Here is a 25,982-nt window from a genome sequence, read left to right as displayed (position 1 = left end):
ACTCCCTTTCTAACAGCGCTAGATGTACCTAAGTCTACACCATATCCTCTACATTCAATACGGTTATTCTTCTTGAAGTCAGCTCCACATGCATTCAGGTGTAACTCCTATTCTTTACTGATCTGTGGTACATCACTCATTAGAGTGCATCAGGCAGAAACTGATCCATTTAAGCCAATTCCAGTTAGCTAGCCAATCCCAGTTAACTAGCCAATCCCCTATCCATGTCAATGTTACCTCTACATGTCCATAATAACCTTTGACGTGACAGCTTACCAGTTGCTTTCTGGAAGGTACGATGAAGTTGTGCAGCAGCACTGACATTAATAATTAGAAGCATACAACCAATCACTCAAAATGGAAACAACTTGGCCATCAAGCTGCATCATGCTTTAAGACACAACATCAATGTTGAGGCAGAGCTGCAGCAGAGAAGGAAAGTGAATGCATCTTGTACTCTAATTCCACTACCTCCTAGGATGTCCTAATTCATATGCCCAGAGATATGTGGAACAAGAATCAGTCTATTCAGTCTCAAGACGACATACAGATGAAACCTGCAAACCCAAGAGACAACATCTGAGTTGAGCAGCAGCCAACCATGACAATGCAAGCTAAACCACATTGACTGCAGCAGTTCACAACCACTTTAAAGGGAAAAATCAGGGATGGGAACCAAATGTTGGCCTTCTCAGCAATATCCACATCAGGCCTTGTTGTATGTGTGCACATACATTTCAGTACCTGGGGAGTCGTAACTGTGCAATCAAATGTTCTTACTTATGGCCTTGCAAGAGAGGAAAGATCTTTGATGAAGCAGGTGAAGATAATTAGGCCTTCGGGCACAATCCTGAGGAATTGTCCTAGGATTGAGATGATTGACCTTCAAAAATCACAACCATCTTTCTTTAATGCTAGGTATAACTCGAATGAATGGACAGTTTTCTTTCAATTTCAATAGACTTCAATTTTGTATCAATACCATATTCAGTTAAACACAGTAACTCTCACTCTCTTCTGTGCATGTTTAAGTCCAAGCTGTAAAAGGGTTTGATGACTGACAGAAATAATGAGCAGGTTATTACTGAATAAGTGCCCCTTGATAACACTGACTGATCACTTTGCAGATGATTGAGAGGAGACTGATTGGGCAGTAATTGCTCAGAGAATTGAGTTTGCCCATCTTTATTGTGGAGAGGACATATGTTCGATTTTCCATATTATTCAATAGATTCCAAAGTTGCAGCTGTACTGGAACAGCACAGCGAGGGACACCACTACATTCCAGCCTTCAGTACTAGAGCCAGGAACTTGCCAGGGTCCACTGCCTTTGCAGTATCCATAGTTTCCGGGGCAAGACAACACTAGTTCTCCTCTAATGACCTGTATTCCTGTATGATTTATGCAGAAGTATCAGAATTTCTTGAAGACTATTGCAACCCAAAGACAGTGGGTGCATGATAATACTAACATTTCCAAGTCACGGACCATCCAAATATGGACATTAATCTCTGTTCCCTCATTGTCACTGACCATGAATCCTAGAACTCTCTACAAATATTACCGGGACAGTACCTTCGCCACCCAGATGTATCATAATCTTCAAAGGCAACAGGAATGAGTGATGTGATATCCATATCGTAAAAATGCATTGTGTAACAGTGCCAGGCTGACTGGACATTATTTCAATGCTGTGTGTGGTGCTTATTTTAACACGGTTTGGGAACGGTCTCTTTAACACATTCAATTACTCAAAAGTTTAAATAATCAAAATATACAAGTCTTCACTCTGAGGAGCAAGATTAATCTTTCCTTCAAGTCTCTGTACTTTGTTCTATTCTGTTCTTGCATGCAATGAAATGACTTCCTACTACATGTTGGGGTTGATCATTCGCTGAAGTGCTATGCAATGTTTGTGAGGAACATTTTTCATCTTGTGACAATTTCTGACCTCAACTGTTCTTCCTGAAAGTGCAAGTTGAGTCATCAGACCCTTGTTAAATTTGAGATTGCATCACTGGCTGCAGCCAGAAGATAACAGAAAGCAGATACTGAAGTCTGTAATGTTCAGTTCAGTGACTATCAAACAAGCTGTAGCAGAGAATATATCAAACTAGGTATTAGTTGCCTCTCATCTCTCTTCTAGTACCCAAAGCTAAAGGAAGATTTATGCAGAACCTCTCAGTTGAATTAGCCTTCAGGATTGGAGCATTAACATTGATGAGAGTCACATGCTACTGGTCTTCAATGAAAAGATGCCAAGACCTAATAAGTTTGTGATGGACAGTTGGAGGACTCAAAAGTTTAGTGGCAAGTTTTCTTCATCAGGAAGATAAGTGGTGCTTTCAGCACATGGTCCATCTTCCAGTAGAGAATGTAGTCAACACTGGCCCCTGTCAGGCTGCCTTACTCAAAGAAACAGACCTCACTCACAGCCATTGTTTGAGCACCACAATGGTTGAGTCATTGAGGGTAATGCTGTGATTAGAGTTGAGCACTGTTTTTCATGTACTAACAAGAGTGTTTCAGAATTTTTCTCTTCCTCTATCTGAAGCAAGTAGGAATAGCATTTTCTTCTGAGAAAACATGGATGTATTAAGAGATGCTTGCTGACCATAGCAAGCCAACTGGGGAGATGAACTATCCTATAAACCAATTCTTCTCAGTGTCTCTCCATACAAGAACAAACTATGTTGCCCATCAAAACTACTGGTTGGTTCCCAAAGGTACCACTAGATAACGTTGACAACTCTAGGTCAAATTGATCAATAACTAGAGCCACTATATTGCAGCAATGGACCTTTGGCCACAAGTATCATCTTACACCTACCCTTTTTGCCCTTGCCACTTATTGCAGGAATTTCTTGTATGCAATTGGCATGCAATATTTTTCTTTCCTGCCTGCACAAAGGACCTCTAAGATGGAGTACAATTTGTATTGATCAAACTTACCCTTTAAGTGCGGAGCTCAGCTGAAGCAAACTACGATATTAGCAGGCAGGTGTCAAAGTCAGAGACATTGAGTCAGAGTTTACATCTCCTCTGCAGGTTGGTGACCAAGGCTTGAAGAGACCATCTTTCCAAGGATATATGACATTTCTAGTGTGTCAATAACTAATTCACACAATATGGTGCATCACACTTTTGTCTGGGACATTCATATTTTGATCATTTGGGATACTTAGAATCCTTCCACCTTGGCTATTACTTCTTCTCAAAGATGACATCCGACCAAATGGTCGCATGTTCATAATTGTTCCCCCCTCAATATTTTGCCCATCAGCTGAGAGGGTGTGCCAGGAGTGTGGCACTAGTGCCAGTGAGAATTAGGTGTAGATTGGGACCAGTGATTGCAACTGACTGAGTGTACAAGGATCACAGTTCTAGTTGAACACCCCAACAGTAGACATTGGATATACAGTCTAATCATTTAAAAGTGGAGAAATCAAAAAAGCTTTGAGAGGTAAGAAGTGGTTCCCATCAACATGCATGGGAAAAATGCTGTGTATTCAAATGATTTGCCAAGGGGCAACATTTAGCTCAGAACTGGAGGGCAAAGGCAGACCTTGTGGGACACCAGGGAAAGTAGGATTTTGGATGCCCTCGAATGCCATTGGGCACAGGGGATGTTTGCTAGTTGCTGTTGGGCAGAGATTATACTAGAGAGGAAGGGGAATGGGAAACTGACTAGAGAGACAAAAGAAGAAACAAAGATGGAAAAAAGACTTAGTTAAGATGTGGAAGACAGACAAATAACGGCAATTAAAGAATAAGGCCATGTTGCAAAATAAAGCTAAGGTGACAGACAAAGTTAAAAGTGTGAAGTGTGCCTTAATACACAGAGGATCCTCAGTATGGTGGATGAATTTGCATCATAACTATATATAAATGATGGCGATATACTATAGTTACAATTACAGAGACATGACTGCAGGATTACCACCAGGGAACTGAACATCCAGGGGTATTCGGTATTTAGGAAGGACAGGTAAAAAGGGAAAAGAGGCGGAACAGCATTGCTTATGAAGGATAAAATCATAAAAAAAAGGAAAGAAGAATACTGACTCAGAAAATCACGATGTGGAATCTGTCTGGTGGAGATAAGAAACACCAAGGGACAAAAGAACTGTTGGGAATTGTGCATAGGCCACCAAGCAGGAGTAGAAATGCAAGCAAAAGCACTAAACAAGAAATCAAAGATGCATACAATAACTATACAATTGTAGTCATGGGAGACTTTACATCTGATTGGACAACCACTAGCAAGGATTTCCTGATGTATGTACATGGTGGGTTTTTTTTTAAAAAGACCCACATGTTAAAGGAATTAACCAGAGAATATGCAATTCAAGATTCAATACACTATGCAACAAGGATTATTTAACAATTTTACATGGGATCCTTTGTGGAAGAGTGCCAGTAATATGAATTCTTGATTAATGTGGAGAATTAAGAAGTCAAATTTGAAACTGAAATCCTAAATCTAAATAAAGGCATAAATTGGCACAGATGGATTGAGGAATTTTATTCAAGGGATTAATGGTGGATAGACAATAGCTCATATTTTTAAAACTTGCTCACAAATTATAAGAAATATTCATTCCTCGCTGACGTAAAAATAAAGGAAAGGTAGCTCGGTCAAGGCGTACAAAGAGGAGACATAAAAAATTGATAGCAAAAGCAGCAAGCCCGAGAATTAGCAGCATTTTAGAATAAAAGAAAAGACAAAAAAAAGTTTTATGAAGAGGGAAAACAAGAGCATTAGTATAAAATTGCAGCAACATAGATACTGACCATAAACGCTTCTATAAATAGTTGAAGCGAAAAAGATATGAGACACAAATGTAGGTTCCTTACAGATAGAAGCTGGGGAAAACAAAAGGAAACTAGGAAATAGCAGAAAAAAATGAACAAGCTTTGATTCGATCTTCACAAAAGAGGGCAGCAAAAAAAACCTCCCAGAAATGCGAGAACCAAGGGTCTAGTGAGAGGACAGAATTGAAGGAAATCAATACTGATAAGAAAATGGGAGATAAGTAGGGTTAAAGATTGAAATCACCAGGGCCGGAATCTTTATCCAAAAGTACTAAGGAAGTAGTTTGGCAATATTAAGGTCTTCCAAAATTCTATAGCTGTTGAAGCAGTTCCTATGGAATAGAAGTTAGCTAATGTAACACAAGTATTTTAAAAAAAAGGGTGGGAGAATGGGGCAGACGAGGGTGGTCAGAAAGAGCGCAGGCGCGAAGAGGGGGTCAGAGAGGGCGAGCGCGAAGAGAGCGCGCGCGGGCGAGAAGAGGGGGAGCGCGAAGAGAGAGCGCGGGTGAGGGGGGGGGAAGGGAGGGACACAGGGAGACAGACACACACACACAGACAGACACACACACACAGACAGACACACACACACACAGACACACACACAGACAGAGACAGAGAAGGGGGGCAGAGCGATAGAGTGTAGGGGGGCAGAGAGAGCGAGAGCGGGGGTGGAGAGCGAGAGCGGAGGGCAGAGCGGGAAACAGGGGGACACAGGTCAGCTTGACATCATTGTAGGGGAAATACTGAAGGCCATTATAAAAGATTTAATTGCAAACCACTTGGAATATAGCAACAGTCAGAATGAATTTACAAGACTGAAATCATGCTCAACAACTCTATTGGAGACTTTTGAAGATATAACTACAAGTTAAAGGAGAATATGATGTGGAGTCCTTAGATTTTTCAGAAGGCTTTTCATAAGGTCCTTCATAAGAAGTTAGTGAGCAAACTTAAATCACATGGGATGGGAGCATTAAATTGCCATGGATCATGATTTCGTCAATGAATAGGAAGCAGATAGAGAATAAATTGGTCTTTGCCAAGTGGCAGGGAATGGAGAACTGCAGTAATTAGTGCTTGGGTCCCAGCAAAATGCATTAAATGACCTGATGAAAAAACCAGATGCAACATTTCCAGGTTTGCTGATAATACAAACACTGGGAGAGTTGAGCATTTAAAGGTGAAAAGAGACTGCAAGGTGATTTAGGTGAATTGAGTGAGTGGGAAAACGTATGGCAGGCAGAGTGCAACATGGTTTAACTTTAGTGTGGAAAAAATTGAAAGCAACACTATACAAATGGTGATATATTGAAAGTGTGGATTCATAGAGGGATCTGGATGTCCTTGTTAACTGGTCAGTAAAAGTAGAGAAGCAGCAAGCAATTAGGAAGGCAAATGGTAGGTTAGCCTTCACTGCAAGAGCATCTGAGTTCAGAAGTACGGATATCTTATTGCAATTATTCAGGGCCCTGGAAAGACCACATCTGCAGTACAGCATGCAGTTTTGATCTCCTGACCCAAGAAAGGACACACTTGCCATAAAGAGGAAGTGCAGCAAAGGTTCATTAAGTAGATACCAAGGATGGCAGGACTACCCTGTGAGGAGAGATTGCAGAAGACACATCCAGTCAAGCCAGAGTTTAGAAGAATGAGAGGGTATCTGATTGAAGCGTGTAAGATTCTAAACACCTGGATAGACAAGCAGCAGCGAAGATGTGTTCCCTTGTTAGGGAGTCGAGAATCAAAGAGATGATACACTCAGGATATGGGTCGACCATTTACAATTGAGAAGAGGGTAGTAAGTGAATCTGTGAAACACTCTACCATGGAAGTCATGGAGACTAAGGCTCTGAATATATTCAAGAAAGATAGCTTTTTTTCAAAGAAAGATTTTAAGGGTGTTTAAAGGTATTTTTAGGCTTTAAGGATCAGGGGAAGAAAGCAGGAGTATGGCATTAAGATATAGAGTATCAGACATGATCACATTGAATGGGTGAGCAGCCTCAAAGGGTTGAATAGTTATGCCTAATCTTTGTTTCTCTGTTTCCATACTTGCAAAAAGAAATAAGTCAGAGCAGTCCCATCCAGTCGGACAACAGTGGGACAGTGTCAGAGGAGACAAATATGGTCAACCATGTCAAAAGTTGCATATGGGTCAGGGAGGAGAGGGATCAAGTTTGCCTTTGTCACACAATATCATGGCTGGCTTTGAGAAGAGGTGGCTTGCTACTGCAGAAAGCAGACTAGAGGATTCAGCATCAAACTGAGAAGGATGGGCACAGACTTTGGAGGCAACCACACATTCAAGGACTTCAGAAGGAAGGATGGATGATAACGCTACTTGGAATATGAAATTGGATCTAGTATTGTGTCAATACTCATGAACAAGACTCTGGACACACTCTGATCTGGGAGAACATACTCAAGTCCGTAACTGAGACTGACACACAAGAAAGTCTATTAAATTAGTACATGAGGAAAAGTCTACTACTTTGGTTAGATTTTGTACTTAGCATCAATAGTCAGGACAGCGTCTGCTCCTTGTGATCAGTACTCAGATTATGGTTATATATTCTAGGCCTGTACTCTGATTATGGCCCAATATCGGAACAACCACCTTTTTTAGCTAAAGGACCAATTTTCACAGACATAGTATGAACTTTACATTTAAAAGGGTGATTTAATAATGAGGGGGAATAATGCATACTAATACTTAGACATAATTTAGTACTCTAGAACAACGCTTAGTATCTATGATTATGTCTTGTACTCCAGATAGATTAGATTACTTAGTGTGGAAACAGGCCCTTCAGCCCAACAAGTCCACACCGCCCCGCCGAAGCGTAATCCACCCATACCCCTACATCTACATCTACATCTACCCCTTACCTAACACTACGGGCAATTTAGCATGACCAATTCACCTGACCTGCACATCTTTGCACTGTGGGAGGAAACCGGAGCACCTGGAGGAAACCCATGCAGACACGGGGAGAACATACAAACTCCACACAGTCAGTCGCCTGAGGCGGGAATTGAACCCGGGTCTCTGGTGCTGTGAGGCAGCAGTGCTAACCACTTAGGGTCCTATTTGATATTCAGTTACAGCAGCCTGAATGTAGTCCAACATTCAAGATAACACCCAGGATAAGACTGCTACTAAGGACACAGTTTGCTACTTGGCTCAATGTTTGGGATGAATTTTTGTACTTGATCACTACTTTGAATAAGACTCACTATATAGTCTGATAGCCGACAGTAAAAAGATTATAAAATCTATATATACCTCAAGATTATAGATCCTTATTCTGGGTATGTACTCAGGATGTGTTACTTGGAACATGTACCGAGTACAGTCTTATAATCCATACAAAATAATGGGAACCATCTGAAAATTAATTTTGGTGCTCAGCTCAAAACTCCAGGTCCATACTGTGGATACAGATCTGATTTTCATTTACCAATGCTCTGGATGAGGTTTGACGCTTGGACACCAAATGGGGAACAGTACCTGGGATCCATACTCAATCCCAACTTGTTTGCTATTGGGGACCAGTACATAGTATGTAATTTCATATACAAGTAGACGAACTGGTATCGAGGATAGTAGTACTTGGGATCACGAATATGGATAAAATCTGATATTTGGTAGGAATGCCTGGCATACAATCCATGAATAGTGCTCTGAACGTTTTCAAGTATTCAAGATCAAAATGTTGAAATAAGATACAATAAATTAGTTGCATATTTGGATAACGTTGCATGTTCTCTATTAGCTCTTGGAATCTATTACTCAGAATCCGTATGCAGGATCTTTATTTTGTATGCAATCTGCTATTTGTTTTCAGTCCAACACAAGCACCAATACTCTAGACACGTTGAGACTTTCAGTACCAGAGCACTGGGTAGGGACTGGTAAATAAAATAAATGCTCAGGAAAATTATTTACTCAGACTTGGTATTTGCAATGCAGTCTGTTACACAATTCCAGCACTTGGACAAGGATCCAATATTCAGTGACAATGCTCAGGAGAGGGGTCCAACAGTCAGTATTAGTACACCAGTTACAATGCAATACTAGGATTTGATCTGTTTCATGGGATACAGTTTAATTTTTTATTATGTGCACTTGGGAGATAACCCTTCATCCATACCAGTGTCACAGATTACCTCAACATCTGTACAGTGCCCTGGATGTAAAATCTGATATTTTCTCCATTACAGTATTCAGAACGATTTTTGTAAATGCTGCGATCTGTGAATCATAGAATCCCCACGGTGTGGAAACAGGCCATTAGGCCCAACAAGACCACACCAACCCTCCAAAGAGTGACCCAGCTCCCTATCCTATTACTCTACATTTACCTCTAACTATTGCACCGAACCTAAACATCCCTGAACACTTTGGGCAATTTAGTATCGCTAATTCACCTAACCTGCACATATTTGGGGTATGGGAGAAACTGAAGCATCCAGAAAAACCCACACAGACACGGGGAGAATGTGCAAACTCCACACAGGCAGTCACCTGAAGCTGGAATCAAACTCTGGTCCCAAGTGCTACGAGGCAGCAGTGCGAAGCACTGAGCCATTGTGCAGCCCAATGTGTTCATTACTCATTCTCAAGATTAGAATGGATATTAATTAGCACTGCTTGATGTGTGCTTGGAGGCTGGTGGTCCATATGAAGTGACAATAAAGGTATGGGCTCCATGCTGGGGATATTTTGTGGTTGGAAGGATTTTTTACTTGGGATACAAATTGCTACTCATGTTCAGTTTTCACAATATTGTTCGGTAGACAGGATCAATAAATGCTACATAGTCCAGTATGCAATGCCATGCTCAGAGCAAAATCTAATATTCAATAATAGTACTGGGTTTGGTACTAAAGATCAGTATTTGGAAGACTATTCCCCATTTGTGTTTTGGGAAATACAAATCAGTTTTCGGAATACAGCCTAGTACTCAGGATCAGTATTCAAGACTCAAAGCTAGCTGTCTGATTTGCAGTAGGGCATAATTAATAGGGGTGTGAAATAACATCTAGAGTCTGAATGCCTAATTAAGTAAAACTTGAATACTGACACCATGAAAAGCCATTGGCCATTCGTGTCAAACTGATCTCTTCAACACTGACAGGGGTCCCTGTCTAACTTAGTTAAGATAATAAGGGTATAGGGAATAGACAGGAACAATAGAGACAACAATCAGATCAGCCATGATCGCATTAAATGACAAGCAGGTATGAAGTATCAAATGACCTACTCCTGCTCTAAATTTGAATGTTCCACAATCAAGAGTCTGTATTTTTTTTTTAAAAACTGATGTTACATGCACTTGTAACTGATGTTACAAGAACTAATCGAGCATGCACTCTTGGATCAAAACTTGCAGCAAACATAGGCTTAGTAGCTTCAGCATTTCAAATCTGGCTTCAAGTAAGACTATATCTGCAGCTCCACAGCACAAGAAAGTTTAAAATCAAAATCTGTGGAGGTTACTCTTATCCAGCTTAAGAGAGAGGGTAGTGGTGGAGGGTTCTTTTCAGACTGGAGGCCTGTGACCAGCAGTGTGCCACCAGGATCCACTGCTTTTTGTCATTTCTGTAAATTCTTTGGATGAGAACATAAAAAGTATGGTTAGTAAATTTACAGATGACACCTAAATTATTAGTGTAGTGGACAGCCAAAAAGGTTACCTCAGAGTACAACAGGACCTTGATCCCATAAGCTGAGTGGCGGCAGGTGGAACTTAATTTAGATAAATTTTAGGTGCTGCATTTTGGAAAGGCAAATCAAGGCAGGACTTATACACTTAAATGGTAAAGTCCTGGGAGTGTTGCTGAACAAAGAGATCTTGGAGTACAGGTGTATAGTTTCTTGAAAGTAGAGTCGCAGGTAGACAGGTTAGTGAAGGCATATTTGTCTTTAATGATCAGTGCATTGAGTATAGGAGCTGGGAGATCATGTTGCAGCTGTATAGGACATTGGTCAGATCATTTTTGGAATACTGCATTCAATTCTGGTCTCCCTGCTATAGTAAGGCTTTTGTGAAACTTGAAAGGGTTCAGAAAAGATTTATAAAAGGTTGCCAGGGTTGAAGGATTTGAGCTAGAGGGAGAGGCTGAATAGGCTGGGGCTATTTTCACCTCAGGTTAAGGGGTGACCTTAGTGGTTTATAAGTTCATGAGGAACATGTATAGGGTAAATAGCCAAGGTATTTTCCCCAGAGTAGGGGGGTCCAAAACTAGAGGGCACAGGTTTAAGGAGAGAGGGGAAAAATTTAGAAAAGGGACCCAAGGGCAACTTTTCCTTGCAGAGGGTGATCAGTCTTTGGAATGAGGTGCCAGAGGCTGGTACAATTACAACATTTAATAGGCATCTGAATGGGAACATGAATAGGAAAGGTTTAGAGGAAAATGGTCCAATTGCTGGCAAAAGGGACTAGATTAATTTAGGATATCTGGTCGGCATGGACAAGCTGGACCGAAGGGTCTGTTTCCATGCTGCATATCTCTATGACTCTCCTTGCGTATTCTCATTGGATATCATATGCAGTTACTCTACTTTGTTGCCAACTCATTTTCTGCTCTTCCAGTTTGAGGAAAATGTATCAACCTTTCAACTTTGGAGCTTCCGGATATCTCCATAAATTTGATCAATGAGTAAATAAGCCTTAGCCTCTGCACAAGGGAAGATAAATTAAACTAACAGGTAAGACATAAAACCTCAGTTTTATAACAACTCTCAAAAGGGTAAAGACACGCACAGGATTCCTGGCTACCACATTTGTGTACAAGTAACACTTCCTAATATCAATGAGATCAACTTAAAAAGTAAACTTCCATTTTGTTCTGTGCAAAAGCAAAGAACAGAAATAAAACTGATCTATCTGGAAGGTCAAAAAATATTTGCCATTGAGAATGTCTGGTTCAAAATTGTCTATAGCTCCTATAATCTAGTGGTTGCTTTGCAGCTAATGATATTCCAAGGAACAGGAAAACCAACTAAAAATATTTAGGTCTGTGACTACTTGCATTCTCAATAATTCAACATTACTGTACTACAGACATCCCGTCTTCCCACATGCATCACCTACATTCCCTCAAGAGCGATGGGGAGTTAGTCTTTGTTATTTTCCACACAACCCCCCCACCCCAGTCTCAAGGGAATAGATACCACCTGTGGCTGAGGGAGATATCTGCTTTCATTGCTACTTAGGCATGTGTCTCACAGCACGCAAGTGTGGCCTGGGAATGACTTTCCCTTCCAATTCCACCTCCCTTTGTGTCACTCTTGTTTACCTTGGACAATAAGCAGTGGGTGAAAGGGCAGGATTTAAAAGCAGTGCAGCTTCAATCTAATTTAATGGCTACTTGAAATGAAAGCGATCGTACATTTAAAAACATAAGGAACAATGTCGCGATAATGTCTGCACCACCTCTCTGAAAGACTTATCCAATTAGTTTGTCTTTTCCAGCAATTTTTCTAAAGCCCTTCACACAAAATTCCCTGTTTTAATTTCATTATAGATGTTAGCATCACTAGTAAAACCAGCATTTGTTGCCCATTCCCAATTGCTCTTTAAATGTTTGACAAGTTGAGTCATTTCAAGTGGCAGTTAAGAGACACCCACTGTGCAAGGGGCTGGGCCTCCTCCTCCACCCCCCCCCCCCCCCCCGCACCCCCGATGCCTGGAGGAAGAATGCCTCATCTCCTGCCTTGGAACACTTCAACCCCATGGCATCAATGTGGACTTCACCAGTTTCCTCATTTTCCCCTTCCCTCACCTCACTGCTCAGCACCGCCCTCACGACCTGTCCTACCTGCCTATCTTCCTTTCCACCTATCCATTTCACTCTCCTCCCTGACTGATCACCTCCATCCCCACCCCCAATCACCCATTGTACTCTCTGCTACTTTCTCCCCACCGCTACCCCCCCCCCCTCTCATTTATCTCTCCACTCTGCAGACACCTTGCCTCTATTCCTGATGAAGGGCTTTTGCCCGAAACGTCTTTTTCCTGCTCCTCAGATGCTGCCTGACCTGCTGTGCTTTTCCAGCACCACTCTAATCTACACTCTAGAGTCACTATAGGCCAGACAGGGCAAGAACAGCAGACTGCCTTCCCTGAAGGACATTTCTGAATCAAATGGGTTTTTCACATCAATAAATAATAGTTTCATGGCTCCCATTGTTGAGACTAGCTGTCAATTCCAGAAATTTTATACTTCTTAAAATAAAATTCAAACTCCACCAGCAGCCTGAGGATGAGTTGAATCTATACGCTCAGAATATTAGCCTGGATTTATGGATTAGTAGCCCATTGACATTACCACACTATCATGTCACCCTCCCCCTTTTCAGCCATATATGCAATTCCTTCTTGGAACTGTAGAGAGAAAGAAGAACACCTATGCAAAGTCTTTGCTAAAAACAGATACTCCCACATCTGCAGACGCCTGGCAGTCAAGCAACACCAAGACGACAAGGCACACCCCAACACACTGGCTATCCTCCCATATATTAAAGACATTTCGTAACTGACAACTAGACTGCTCCAACCACTAGGGATCTTAACATCACACAAATCAACAGCCACACTCAGGCAGTAGCTCACCAGAATAAAAGGACCCGATACCCACTATGCTCAAGACAAACATAATTTATAAAATCACATGCAGCGACTGCACTAAGCACCGTGTAGGACAAACAGGCAAACAGCTAGCGACCCGCATCCATGAATATCAACTAGCAACTAAGCAACATGATCTGGTATCCATAGACATGGACAAGAACTAGGAGGTTGGCTGGGGCAACACAACAATACTAGGACAGGCTAAAAAAAGAACAGCAAGGGAATTCCTGGAAGCATGGTACTCATCCTCAGACTCCATCAACAAACACATTGACCTGGACCTGATATATAAATCACTGCAATGGAAAAACCTGGAACCAGTACCGACCAGAAACAACTCAAACAGAATCACGTCAATTCAAAGTGGAACAGTACAGTAGCGCTTCACAGGAGGCAACACAACACTGATGGTGTCACCTAGAAAGGCGATGAAACATCTGCCAACAAACCTACCAGCTTGGCAAACAGGCCAACAACGAAACCTTCTGAATAATAACTGAATTGGCTTCAAATGCATTTGCAGGCAGTGCATTTCAGAATATAATTTGTATAAAAACTCACTCCCCTCTGATACTTCTACCAACAATCTCAAGTCCAGCATCCTCTGGTTAATGAATCAGTTTGGGTGATTGTTGTCTATAAGCCCCTGCAGAATTCCATGCACATTACACAACTTACCCAGGAACAAAGTATTTTAGATCTAACAATGTGGAATGACAGAATTGATAACAGATCTCAGTTAACGATCCTCTAGGGGTAGAGATCATAACATGATAGAACTTCAAGTACAGTTTGAGGGACAGCAACTTAGGTCTTAAACCAGTATCTTCATTCTATATTAGGGGAATTTCAGAGGTATGAAGAAAGAGGTCTAAATCAGGTTGGAAACGTCAGTAGATGACCAGTGGTAAATATTTAAGTAAATACTTGCCAACACTCATCAAAACGTTTTCTATTTAAAAAGGATTAATGCTCCATGATTAACAACGGCAGTCAAGGAGTGTATCCAATTAAAAACAAGGCAAACAAAGCGGCAAAAAATTGTTAGACCAGAGGATTTAGAATTGTTTGAAACCTGCAGAGGCCTAAGAGTTAATGGAAAGGCAGAAAAGTGATCATGAAAGTCATCACAAGTGATCATGAAAGTGATCACAAAATATAAAACCACACAGGAAGAGCTTCTATGGTTAAATAAAAAGAAAGAATGAACAGCTAAAATGAGTCTGGGACCCTTGGATGGTGTGACTGGGGAATTGATAACGGAACAGTAAGGATAATTTAAACCAATATTTTGCATCAGTCTTCATGGTAGAAAATATCAAATATCTTAAAGATAGCCGGTAAGAAAACTGCTAATCAGAGGAAAGATCTTTTAACTGTCTCTACCACAAGTGAAAAAGTACTTGATAAAACTAATGAGACTGAAGGCAGACAAGTCACCATTTATGTTCCATGACTTGACAGCCTGCATCCTCATGCTTTAAGGAAGAAGTTGCAGAGATCATGGAGATATTGGTCAAAATATTCCAGAGTTCACTGGAGAACAACATGGAGATCATGTGGTGATAAGGACATAAGAAATGTGCAAAAGAAAATAGATAATTTGGGAGACTGAGCTAAAATTTGGCAGATGGAGTTAAGTGTAGCAAAGTTTGAGGTCATGAACTTTGGTAGGAAAAACAAAAGGCATACTATGAATGAAATGGAGACAGATTCCAAAATATCCAATAGAGAGGAATCTGACTGTTCTTGTGCAAGAAACACAAAGTGTTAACATGCAGCCACAGCAAGTAATTAAAGTGGCAAATAGAATTTTGGCATTTCTTGCTAGATGATTAGAGTTTAAAAATAAGAAGACCTTGTTATAACTGTACTGGATGCTTGCAAGACCGCAGTTTTAGTCCACATATTTAAGAAAGGATATACTGGCATTGGATGGTGTTCAAGTGAGATTCGTTGGTCCAATTCTTAGACTGAAGGGTTTGACTTAATAATAGCTAAACAGATTAGGCCCTTATTTATTAGTTAAGAGAATGAAGAGTGATCTGATCGAAACATACAAAATTCTGAAGGGGCTTGACATGGTAAATGTTGACAAGATATTTCCACTGATGGAAGAATCTTGAACAAGGGAATGTAGTTCCAGAATAAGGGGACACTCATTTAAAACTGGAATGCAAATGAATTTCTTCGCCCAGAGGGTAGTGAATATCTGAAATTCTCCACTCCAGAGAATTGTGGAGGCTAGATCAAAGTATTAAAATAGGAAGCAGACAGGTTTTGAAATAGAGACGTTGAAGGCTGTGAATCAAACCCAGGCCCCTGGTGCTGCAAGACAGCAGTGCTAACCACTGAAGCACTATGCCACCCTCTTCATGTTTCTATTTCTTATGGTGCTACTGCCAGTGAAATAAACTGCAAAGTATGAATCTCAAACTATGTAATTGTGTCCATTTTATACAGCTTGTTTTGAATATTTATTTCAATAGAGTACAATGCCAAGATGGTAAAATAATATCAAAGTCATTCTACCTTTCTTTGTTGAATTTAAGAGAATGGAGTATGGCAGGCCTTTTCTGACGTAGATTCCAGAGATGCAAGGTATCATCCGCCAAGGCACTCACAAGGGCTCCCTGAAGAAAATGAAAATACAATATATCTTTCAACAACTGAATATGCAAAAAGACAATGAAACAGTATTCAAGGTTTGGTCTGCATAACTATCGAGACCTCTCCTGGTGTTCACCCCATGTTTAATCTGATTACCTCTGGAGAGAAGCAAAAAAAATCAAACTTTTGCTAGCATAAAAGAAACCATGGAAAACTCCTATTAAGGAACAGTTTCAACGTTCACAACTAATCATAATTCTAACTTGCCCTAGGGATAAAGAACATTCTCTTCATTCGAGCCGGTCACGGTTTGCTTTTAAAAGTACCATTGTTATACCTTCTCACAAGTAATTTGTCCCACAGGAAGCTGGTATCTAATCCAAACATGTATAAAATTTTGATTTAAGATAGAGCGATAGTAGTACTAGAGAGTTTTTGTTTCAAATAACTATCTAACCAGATTGCACGTAATGCACTGTTATCTACACTGTTTTGTTTTTTCTTGTTTGATCAGGTATCCATCAAAGCGATTGTTACTTTGCTATCCTCCTCAATCACTATCACCCAGCCCCCTCGCCAAAGCAGTTTCTCCATTCAAAGGAGTTGCAACACCTTCCTTTTAACTTAAAGTAAAAGCTGAAATAAAAAAAAAAGTGTGTTGGAGAATCTCAGCAGGTCAGGCAGCATCTGAGCAGAGAAAATCACTTTGCACCCAATACAACAATATCAAGGAGTACAGTTGATGATGTTTATATGGACTTCAGTAAGGCTTTTGACAAAGTGTCGCCTAGGAGATTGGTTAGGAAGACAATCTGCAATCCAGAGCAAATTGGATCCAAAACTGGCTTAGTGGTAAAAAGAAGAGGGCTCTGGTTTAAGGCGGTTTATGTGACTGGAAGCCTACATCCAGTGTACAACAGAGTTCAGTACGGGTTCCTTGTGCTTTGTAGTGTACATTAATTCAGATGTGAGAATTTACTGAAATTCACGGATAACAAATTGGTGAAAGGGAAAGTTTTAGACTACAAAAGGATATAAGCTGGTCAGTTGGACAGAACAGTGGCAGATACGAGCTTAATACTGAAAATTGATAAGTGCTGCATTTTGAGAGGATTATCAAGGCAAGGGGCTACACAATAAACAGGAGGACCCTGGTGTACAGAGGACGAGAGGGACTTTGGTGTGTTTGTAGATTAGAGTGGTGCTGGAAAAGCACAGCAGGTCAGGCAGCATCAGAGGAGCAGGAAAATCAACATTTTGAGCAAAAGCCCTTCATCAGGAATAGAGGCAGGGTGCCTGCAGAGTGGAGAGATAAATGAGAGGGGGGGGTGGGGGTGGGGAGAAAGTAGCATAGAGTACAATAGGTGAATGGGGGTGGGGACGGAGGTGATAAGTCAGGGAGGAGGGTGGGGGAAGGTAGCAAGGAGTAAATGGGTGAATGGGGATGAAAGTGATAGGTCAGAGAGTAGGGTGGAGTGGATAGGTGGAAAGGAAGACAGGCAGGTAGGACAGGTCACGAGGGCGGTACTAAGCTGGAAGGCTGCAGCTGGGGTGAGGGGGGGGGGGGAAGAAGGGAAATCCACATTGATGCCATGGGGTTGAAGTGTTCTGAGATGGAAGATGAGGCGTTCTTCCTTCAGGCATTGGGTGGTGAGGGAATGGCGGTGGAGGCGGCCAAGGACTTGCATGTCCTCAGCAGAGTTGGAGGGGCAGTTGAATTGTTGGGCCACAAGGCTGTGGGGTTGATTGGTGCAGTGTCCCGGAAATATTCCCTAAAGCACTCTGCCAGGAGGCGTCCAGTCTCCCCAATGTAGAGGAGATTGCATCGGGAGCAACGGATACAATAAGTTATATTGGTCGGTGTGCAGGTAAAACTTTGATGGATGTGGAAGGCTCCTTTGGGGCCTTGAGAAAGATGATGTGTGCACAGGTTTTGCAATTTCTGTGGTGGCAGGGGAGTGTGCCAGGAAGGGATGCAGGAGAGTCATCAGGATGCTGCAATGGCTGGAGCATTTCAACTATGAAGAACTACATAGGTTGCAATTTGCACAGTAGGACACCCAGATCCCTCTGCACATCGGAGTTCTGCAATCTCTCAATATTTTGATTTGTTTTATTCTGCAAAATGTGAAATTATCCTATTTTCCCACAATATATTCCATCTTTTTTCACTCACTTAAATCGATCTGTAAACAATTTATGTCCTCTTCATAACTTACTTTCCTATGTATCCTTGTGCCTTCAGCAAATTTAGCAAACATACTTGCAATTCATGTAAAAAGGTACAATGTTGAGACAGAAAAGCCTTTCACCCTTGACCCACAGATCCTTATTTAAAACCCATTTCATCTCTAACTTTTCCAAGTTAACATGGGAAACAAACAGGAGTTTGGAGAAAGTAGCTGTAGGATGTCACCTGGAGGAAGGTGATGTTTTAATTTTATTGACCTAAACATTTTTTCTAGCATTCTGCAATAGTAAAACAATACTTCCTATTGGAGTTAATGGATTGTTGATGAGCACCCTTTCTGATTCGTCTGTCAGAAAGAACTTAGCTAGAGTCTTTGCTGTGGCAAAGTCAATAGTCTCTGGAATCAGCAAGTCATGAATTCAAAGACCACTTCAGAGAGGAATACATAATCAAAGTCGACACTCTGGTGCAGTACTGTGGAAGTGCTGAACACTGCCAAAATAAGGGCTCAATGTGTTGGAGGCAATCTATGATGAAACAGATTAGTAGGGGTAATATAGGGATTTTCAAGGTAGCAGGCTGTAACTAGTGGACTGCTTTGAAAGTTTGCTGCCGGGGCCTCAAATATTTACAATCTATATTGATTATTTGATGAAAATACCAAGATTATTACGTCTAGGTTTGCTGACGATACAAAACTAGGTGGAAACTAAATGCTGAGAGAAGACAATGGCTAAATAAGTGAGCAAAGTGGCAGATGGTGATTATTTTAAACTTGCAAATGTTGATGTTGAGACACACGTGGGTGCATTATAAGGAGCAAAATTATCACTCAAGTACAGAAAGTAATTTGAAAATCAAATGACAGGTTTGCCTTTATTACAGGGAGAATTGAAATATAAAGAATAATGAAGTCTTGCTACAACTGGAAAGGTTTTAGTGAGACCACACCTGGACTGCAGTCTTCAGTCTTCATATCTAAGGAAGAATGGTAAAGTTGCACCAGAAGGCTCTCTGTTGGGCCTGTACTTGCTTGAGTTTGGAAGAATGAGAGGTCCTCCTTAAAAGTAAAAGATTCTGAAGGGACTTGACAAGGTAGGCAAAGAATTTATTTTCTTAGCCAGAGAATGCAGAAAACTCAGCACAATATCAAGATAAAGGATTCACTGTTAAATACAGTGTACAGCAGGAATTTCTTCACTGAAGTGATCAAGAAACATCAGAATTTTATCCCTGAGAGTAATGGAAGTTCCAACATTGAGTATATATTTAAGACTTGTTAAATGTTGGTACAGAAATTGGAAATTGAGGACATGCAGAGCAGATAGGAAAGCAGTGTTTAGGCAGAAATCAGCCAAATTGAATGACGTCAGGGGCTGTATGGTCTGTGTCTATTTTTCATATTCTTAAATCAAAGCCCCATCAGTCCTGTCAAGTGAATGTAACAAAATAAATGTCATCACATTACTTCAAACAAACACAGGACAATTCAAAAATCCAGGTCAATATTTACCCCTCAACCAACACATCAAGATTATGTGCTCATTATTTTGGTGACTGCAAATTGGCTGTTAGATTTCCTACATTACAATTGTGGCAACATTTTGCAAGCATTTCATTGGGCATAAAGCACTTTGTGACTTCCTGAAGTGCTGAAATTGATTTTTTTAAAATTCTATAGAACGCTGATGAGGGCTTTTTCCTCCAATGAATTCCTTATTTACGTATTTTGTAGATTTCAGAATAAAACCAATGCACGCAAAGTAACGCATAAAGTAAACTTCAACTCAGTCGGACATACCATGTTCAAGCTGACTCAAAGTCTGGAGCAAGTACTCAGAAGTTGCCCAGAATGTGGTTATGCATTTCTGCTTGACTAATTCTCAAAGAAAATTTTTGTGTGGTGAAATCACCTGATAGGTCAAAAAGATCTGCTACATGCATAACAAGAACCCAGAGATTTTTGGCAGCTACATCCAGTTTGGTTTGTTCGATTTAATGCCAAAGGTAGTTATATGTATACACTCACACGCTCAAGTGAAGGTATTATCTCAAAAGACTGATGAGCCAGTTGAGTTTAGGAAGAATGCCCCAACAAGCACTTATCACCACGACTTCATTTGTGTCTGCCAATATCATTCTACAATTAACCCAACAGGGCATCTTTATTGGTAAGTTAGTGGAACTGCAGTGCTGGTTTACTGCCCTCATACCTTTGATAGTGTCAGCATCCCATGGCTTGGTTGCAGCACCTTCAACTCTAGTCAAAAAGTAGAATGTTCAACTTCCACTCCAGAGATGTGAGTAAACAAAAATCTAGATTGATAATCAAAGCAGTATTGCAGATCAGAGTTGCCACCTTCCAAATGTTACTTTAATTCAAGACAAAATGAGTCTTTTCAGGCAGAGTTTTAAAAAAAAACCCTACAATGCTATTTCAAAGATAAAGAAGGGAATTCTTCCTAAAGTCCTGAACAATATGATTCTTTAAAAACTTTTTACTTTTATGCAGCTTTATAATGATTAAGGTGAGGCACTGTGCCTGAATTTTGAACCACTTACTTCCCGATTTTGTTGGAAAAGCTCATTAGTTATCAGATGAGTGGAGTTCTCAGGAACAGATTTTAGGTAGCATAACTAGAGATTGTTAAGTTTTGCTTTGAGGAGTCAAATAAATACCGTCTCTCAAAAAAATAGATAAGGATATGTGCTCATGAGATAGCAAGGATGAGCCAAAGAAATGATGCGAGCGGTTTTTAAAAGTATTAGTTTTCAAGCTAAGACTGCCATTTTTTGTAAACATGGTGGCCTGAAAGCATTCAATAGGTTTTAATATAAATTTCTGACACTTTTGAAGCAATGGTAAAAATCTGAGTACTCATCTCATTGTCAGGACACCTGGGGACATGGTGGTAGGTAACAGATGGAGCATGGCATTAACTTTTACAATTTCAGAATGTGAATGTCAAGTCCTGAAGATTAGATCAATCAGAAGATGTATTGCTTTTTTCCTCCAGCTTGCAATGAGCTTTGCCCGAGACAAAAATGTTGGTACAGAAATAGTGGTACGTTGAAATGGCAGGCAACCAGGAGCACGGTCATTTTTACAGACTGAATGTATGCGTTCGTCAAAGAGGTTACCGAGTCTGCATGGCATATCCCCAACGTACAGGAAAGCACATTGTGAGCAGTGAATACAATAGACAAGATTCAATGTAGTGCAGGTAAATTTTTGCTTCACTTTGATGATGTCTGGCATCTTAGGTGTGCAAAGTGGTGCTTAACAGGCAACTGTTGAACTTTCTACAATTGCTTGAAAAATTACCATTGGGATATAGGGTGTTTAGTGGAGGAGGAGTGCAGGATCTGTCCCTGTGGAATGCTGACTAGGGAGGGGAGGCAATTATGTCTGGTGGTGACATGCCACTGGAGTCAGCAGAAATGGCAGCTTATGATCTTTTGGATATGGAGGCTGATATGGGGTGGAAAGCAAGGACCAGGATCACTGAACAACCAATCCATTTTCAGCTATTTACACTCCTCAGCAGCATCCTACCTAGCATTTCTCTCTATCAGTTCTGCTTCCCTATCCCCTTTTCTCTTTCTCCCTCTCTTTAGCATCCATCTTCATGCCTTCTATTCATATCACCCCATCATTTGCATAAATACCACCTTTTGACAGCTACTGTCAGTTCTGACAAAGGGTCACTGGACTCAAAACCCTAGCCTTGTTTTTCTCTACACAGATGCGACAAGGCCTATGTTTCTTCAGAATGCTCTGTTTTTGTTTCACATTTCCTGATCAGCAGGTCTGTGTTTATTTATTCGTAACAGACTGGTTAATGCAGAGGTAGCAAGATTTCTGGTACATACATGACACTTTAAAGGAAACAATTTTGCCAAATTTTTAAATACAGTTTGTAGGCCATGAATTTGGAAATTTTCAGGCACAGCCTGTGCTTGTATCCACAGTTCAGGTCATTTAAAAGCAAATAGAAAATTTCAATTCAACTCGCTACAGCAAATATAATTTTTGACCCATCGACTTACCATCCACACTACATTGTTAAAACTGCAGGAAAATTATAACAATTTCTTGCATTCATACAACAGCTTTTTAAAAGCAATACCTAACATGCTAAAGATAACCATTTTGGTTAGTTTTGAGATTTATTTAACTCAAAACTACACAATAAGACAGACACAAATGTCAATTAAAAATGGATCTGCTGCAATACATCTCAAACTCTCATATGCTTTCAAATAAATGAAAATCATTCAGAACTTTTCCAAATCATCCAAATCCCTCAAACAAAACTCCAAATAACTTACCTCATTAATCAAGAATTGCAGTTGAATCACTCCTGCAGCACTGTCATGTTGGCAGTAACACTCCACCCCTGGTCTCCCAAACCTGAGAGTCACATGGTTAAGGAAAGAGAACATTTCCCAGTGTTCAAAGCTCAAGATAAACTTGCCACGCCATCAGATAAACATAAGACCACTGCTCCTACCACACACTCAGCAACACTAGTATAAACCCCATGCTGTCAATAAAGCAGGTCTCCAACACAGGGTCAAAGTTACATTGTTCCTCACCCACAAACTTCAACTGCCTGGATTTTAAAGTGATGGGGTGAAAATTTGCTTGATGCAATCTTGATTTTTTTCTGAAGTGTAGAAGGCAATTCAAATGAAGGCCTCCAACAATCCACACTGATTTTGACTTAAATAGAAGTTAATGTTCCAGATTCCATGCTGTATATCTCTATGACTGAGTCTATGATACGTAAACTACCCAAATAGGGTGACTGAAACCCATATTCTGCTATGTAGCTCCAGTTTTTCCTTCAGTTTTAAAATTTGTGCCAAGGTTTCCATCCCCTAACATAATGATTCAGCAGGCAGCAGCTGGAAACCACAAAGTAAATAGATGCTTCTTTTTTAAGCTTGTTGCTCACATGTAGCCTTGGACTGGGAGTTCAGTTCCTGGCATCTACCACAGGTTTACTGCAGCATATTGACTGGTGTGATCATGCACAAATTTGGTAAACATAAAATCTCATGAATGACAGTTCAAAACAAAATCTAAATTGATATTTTAGTGAGATATCTAGCATACTTTTAAATGATCACTTCAAAGAGATTGTTTAACTTGCAAGCAATTGCTTGTCTTCCCCCAAAATTAATTCTAATTATCTGCTAAATGTCAACTTTGTTTAGTGAGTAGTACTCATACTCTTACAAGGTCATGGGTTCAAATCTCACCACAGTCATCAACCACACAAATTTATATCAACATTTCAATGCAGTACTGAGTAGTGAGCAAACACTTTTATTCAAGGTGTCATCTTTTGGGCATAAGGTGAAAACTGAAAGCCTGTTCCAGCTAACATTAAAGATTCCACCTCACTCAAGAAGTGGTATTCACCTTTGATTCCATCCTTATACTAGCGTGAAACTGGTTACTTGGTAATTTGGATTACTACTACTTGTGGGGCCTTGCTGCAAATTGGTTGTCATGTTTGCCTACATTGCAAGTGTTTCCACTCTCATCCAATGATAATCAAAAGAAAATTGTGCAACCACTTCCACAGTACTTCCCTAATCTATCCTTGGTCAATTCAAAGAACTTTGCAAGGTTGCTTAAGCACAACTGCACTTAAGAAATCAATGTTGACCAATCCTGTTCAACTTGTTTCGCAAATGCTTTATGGTCTAATCTTTAATGTACATCACATGAATTTCACACTAAACCAAGTGGTTTGTAATTTCCTTGCTGGCTTTGGTCTCTCTTTGAGAAAGGGAGTCACATTTCTCTCTCTCTCTCTAACCACCTACAAGATTTTTTTCTTACCTTTGAATTTTATAAAGTTTTCAAAGCATGAACATTTTTTTGTCCATTCCAAACCCTGGTGATGGTGCTACAATCCTATCATTCAGGATTGTAGGAAACTGAAGTATTTTAATACAACTCTAATAGAAGTTTCACATACACATTATAGTAGACCAGTTTAGCACGACCTCAACTGTCTTACTAGGAAGGCTATTTAACTGACTTTGTTTTGCTCAGATTCATCACAACCCTGTCTTGGCCTGCCTAATCTTGCAAAGCTTTTACATGCTTTGCATTCCTCAAACTTGTTTTAAATTAACTGCAAGGTCAAATGGTTTAGTTTCAAATTTGAATATTTCATACATCAACCACACCAGTTGATACACTTGTCCCTCACTACTGGACTTATGTATTCTGGGTAATCCAAGATGGAGGACGGGAAAAATTTCTGGTTGTAAGAGCTGCTCCTTTTTTTTTTGAGGTATTTTAGGTGTTGAAGGTGATTTCCTCGAATTCCAGGAGCAGCAATTACTGTTTTATATGCTGTTGCATTGTTTGGGGAAAAAAAAAGTCAAAACAACAGCAGTTTAAAAAGGGAGAAGAGCAGACAAAGGAAGCACGTGGTGAGGACAGTGCAGGAGACAGAGAGACAGAGAGAGAGAGAGAGAAAGAAAACCTGCAAAGTTACTGCCTTTGCTGTTTGAATTCATGTATCGCTGGGCAGAGTGCATCTGGGAAAATTAACAAACAATGAAATTCACAACTAATCTTGGAGAAACTGTTGGGCGAAGTTCATAGCGCAGAATCAGATAAGTTAATTGTTGTTTAAGTCTGTCCAAGAGAAAGCCTGCAGTAGTGGGTACAGTGGATTCTTTCTTGATTGTATGTTTTTGGAGATAAGTCTCTTGATTAAATTTAAAATATAAGCCATAGCTATTAATTTAACCTGTGGCAATGTTTGTAGAGGAATAAGACGGTGTTATTTTCTGGGTCTGTAGATTGTGAAGGAGCAAAAATGGCCTTTGCAGTGGTATGTACTTCTTGTCACATGTGGGAGTGTAAAGAGAGTTTAAGAGTTACTGCGGATTATATCTGCCACAAATGCTGTTGGATGCGAATCTTATCACATCAAGTGGATCGGTTGGAGAGAGAAATAAAAGCAATGAGGAATTTGCAACAGTAACAGTATGTGATGGATGGCAGTTATAGAAAGGAGGGAAAAGTCTCAGATACAGTCACATAGATGGGTTAACTCCAGGAAGGGTGAGAGAAGTAGGCAGCTAGAGCAGGAGTCTTTTGTGGATATACCCATTTCAAACAGGTATGCTGTTTTGGAAAATGTAGGGGGTGATGGATTCTCAGGGGAACGTAGGACAAACAGCCAAGTTTCTGGTATTGAGACTGGCTACAATGCAACGAGGGGTACATCGGCTTCCAAGAGATCAATTGTGTTAGGGGATTCTGTAGTCAGAGGTACAGACAGACATTTCTGTGGCCAGCAGAGAAAACGCAGAATGGTGTGTTGTTTCCCTGGTGCCAGGATCAAGGATGTCTCAGAGAGGGTGAAGAATGTTGTCACATGGGAGAGGGGCCAGCAGGAGGTCATTGTTCACATTGGTTCCAACGACATTGGAAGGGAAAAGGTTGAGACTCTGAAGGGAGATGAGAGAGTTAGGCAGAAATTTAAAAAGGAGGCCCTCAAGGGTAGTAATATCTGGATTACTACCAGTGCTACGAGCTAGTGAGGGCAGGAATTGGAAGATAGAGCAGATGAATGCATGGCTGAGGAGCTGGTGTATGGGAGAAGAATTCACATTTTTGGATCATTGGAATCTCTTTTGGGGTAGAAGAGCCAGTACAAGAAGGACGGATTGCACAGAAATTGGACAGG

The 25,982-nt window shown here is 40.5% G+C and overlaps 1 protein-coding gene across 6 annotated transcripts in view; it reads right to left on the bottom strand.

Annotated features, from left to right (window-relative positions):
- Positions 1-25,982, bottom strand: part of stxbp5a (syntaxin binding protein 5a (tomosyn)) — a 235,196-nt gene that overhangs the window by 184,338 nt on the left and 24,876 nt on the right. For 5 of the 6 annotated variants that reach the window (XM_072581320.1, XM_072581321.1, XM_072581322.1 and 2 more), the window contains exons 3-4: positions 22,588-22,669; positions 15,987-16,087 (exon numbers count right to left, since the gene is read on the bottom strand). In XM_072581320.1, coding sequence (XP_072437421.1) covers positions 15,987-16,087; positions 22,588-22,669 — 183 coding nt within the window. The remainder of the gene's footprint in view (positions 1-15,986; positions 16,088-22,587; positions 22,670-25,982) is intronic. The other variant, XM_072581323.1, reaches the window with a different exon arrangement.

This window comes from Chiloscyllium punctatum, chromosome 11, assembly GCF_047496795.1.
Source record: "Chiloscyllium punctatum isolate Juve2018m chromosome 11, sChiPun1.3, whole genome shotgun sequence".
In the NCBI taxonomy this organism is placed as follows: domain Eukaryota; kingdom Metazoa; phylum Chordata; class Chondrichthyes; order Orectolobiformes; family Hemiscylliidae; genus Chiloscyllium; species Chiloscyllium punctatum.
This window is presented reverse-complemented; position numbering and strand designations above follow the sequence as displayed.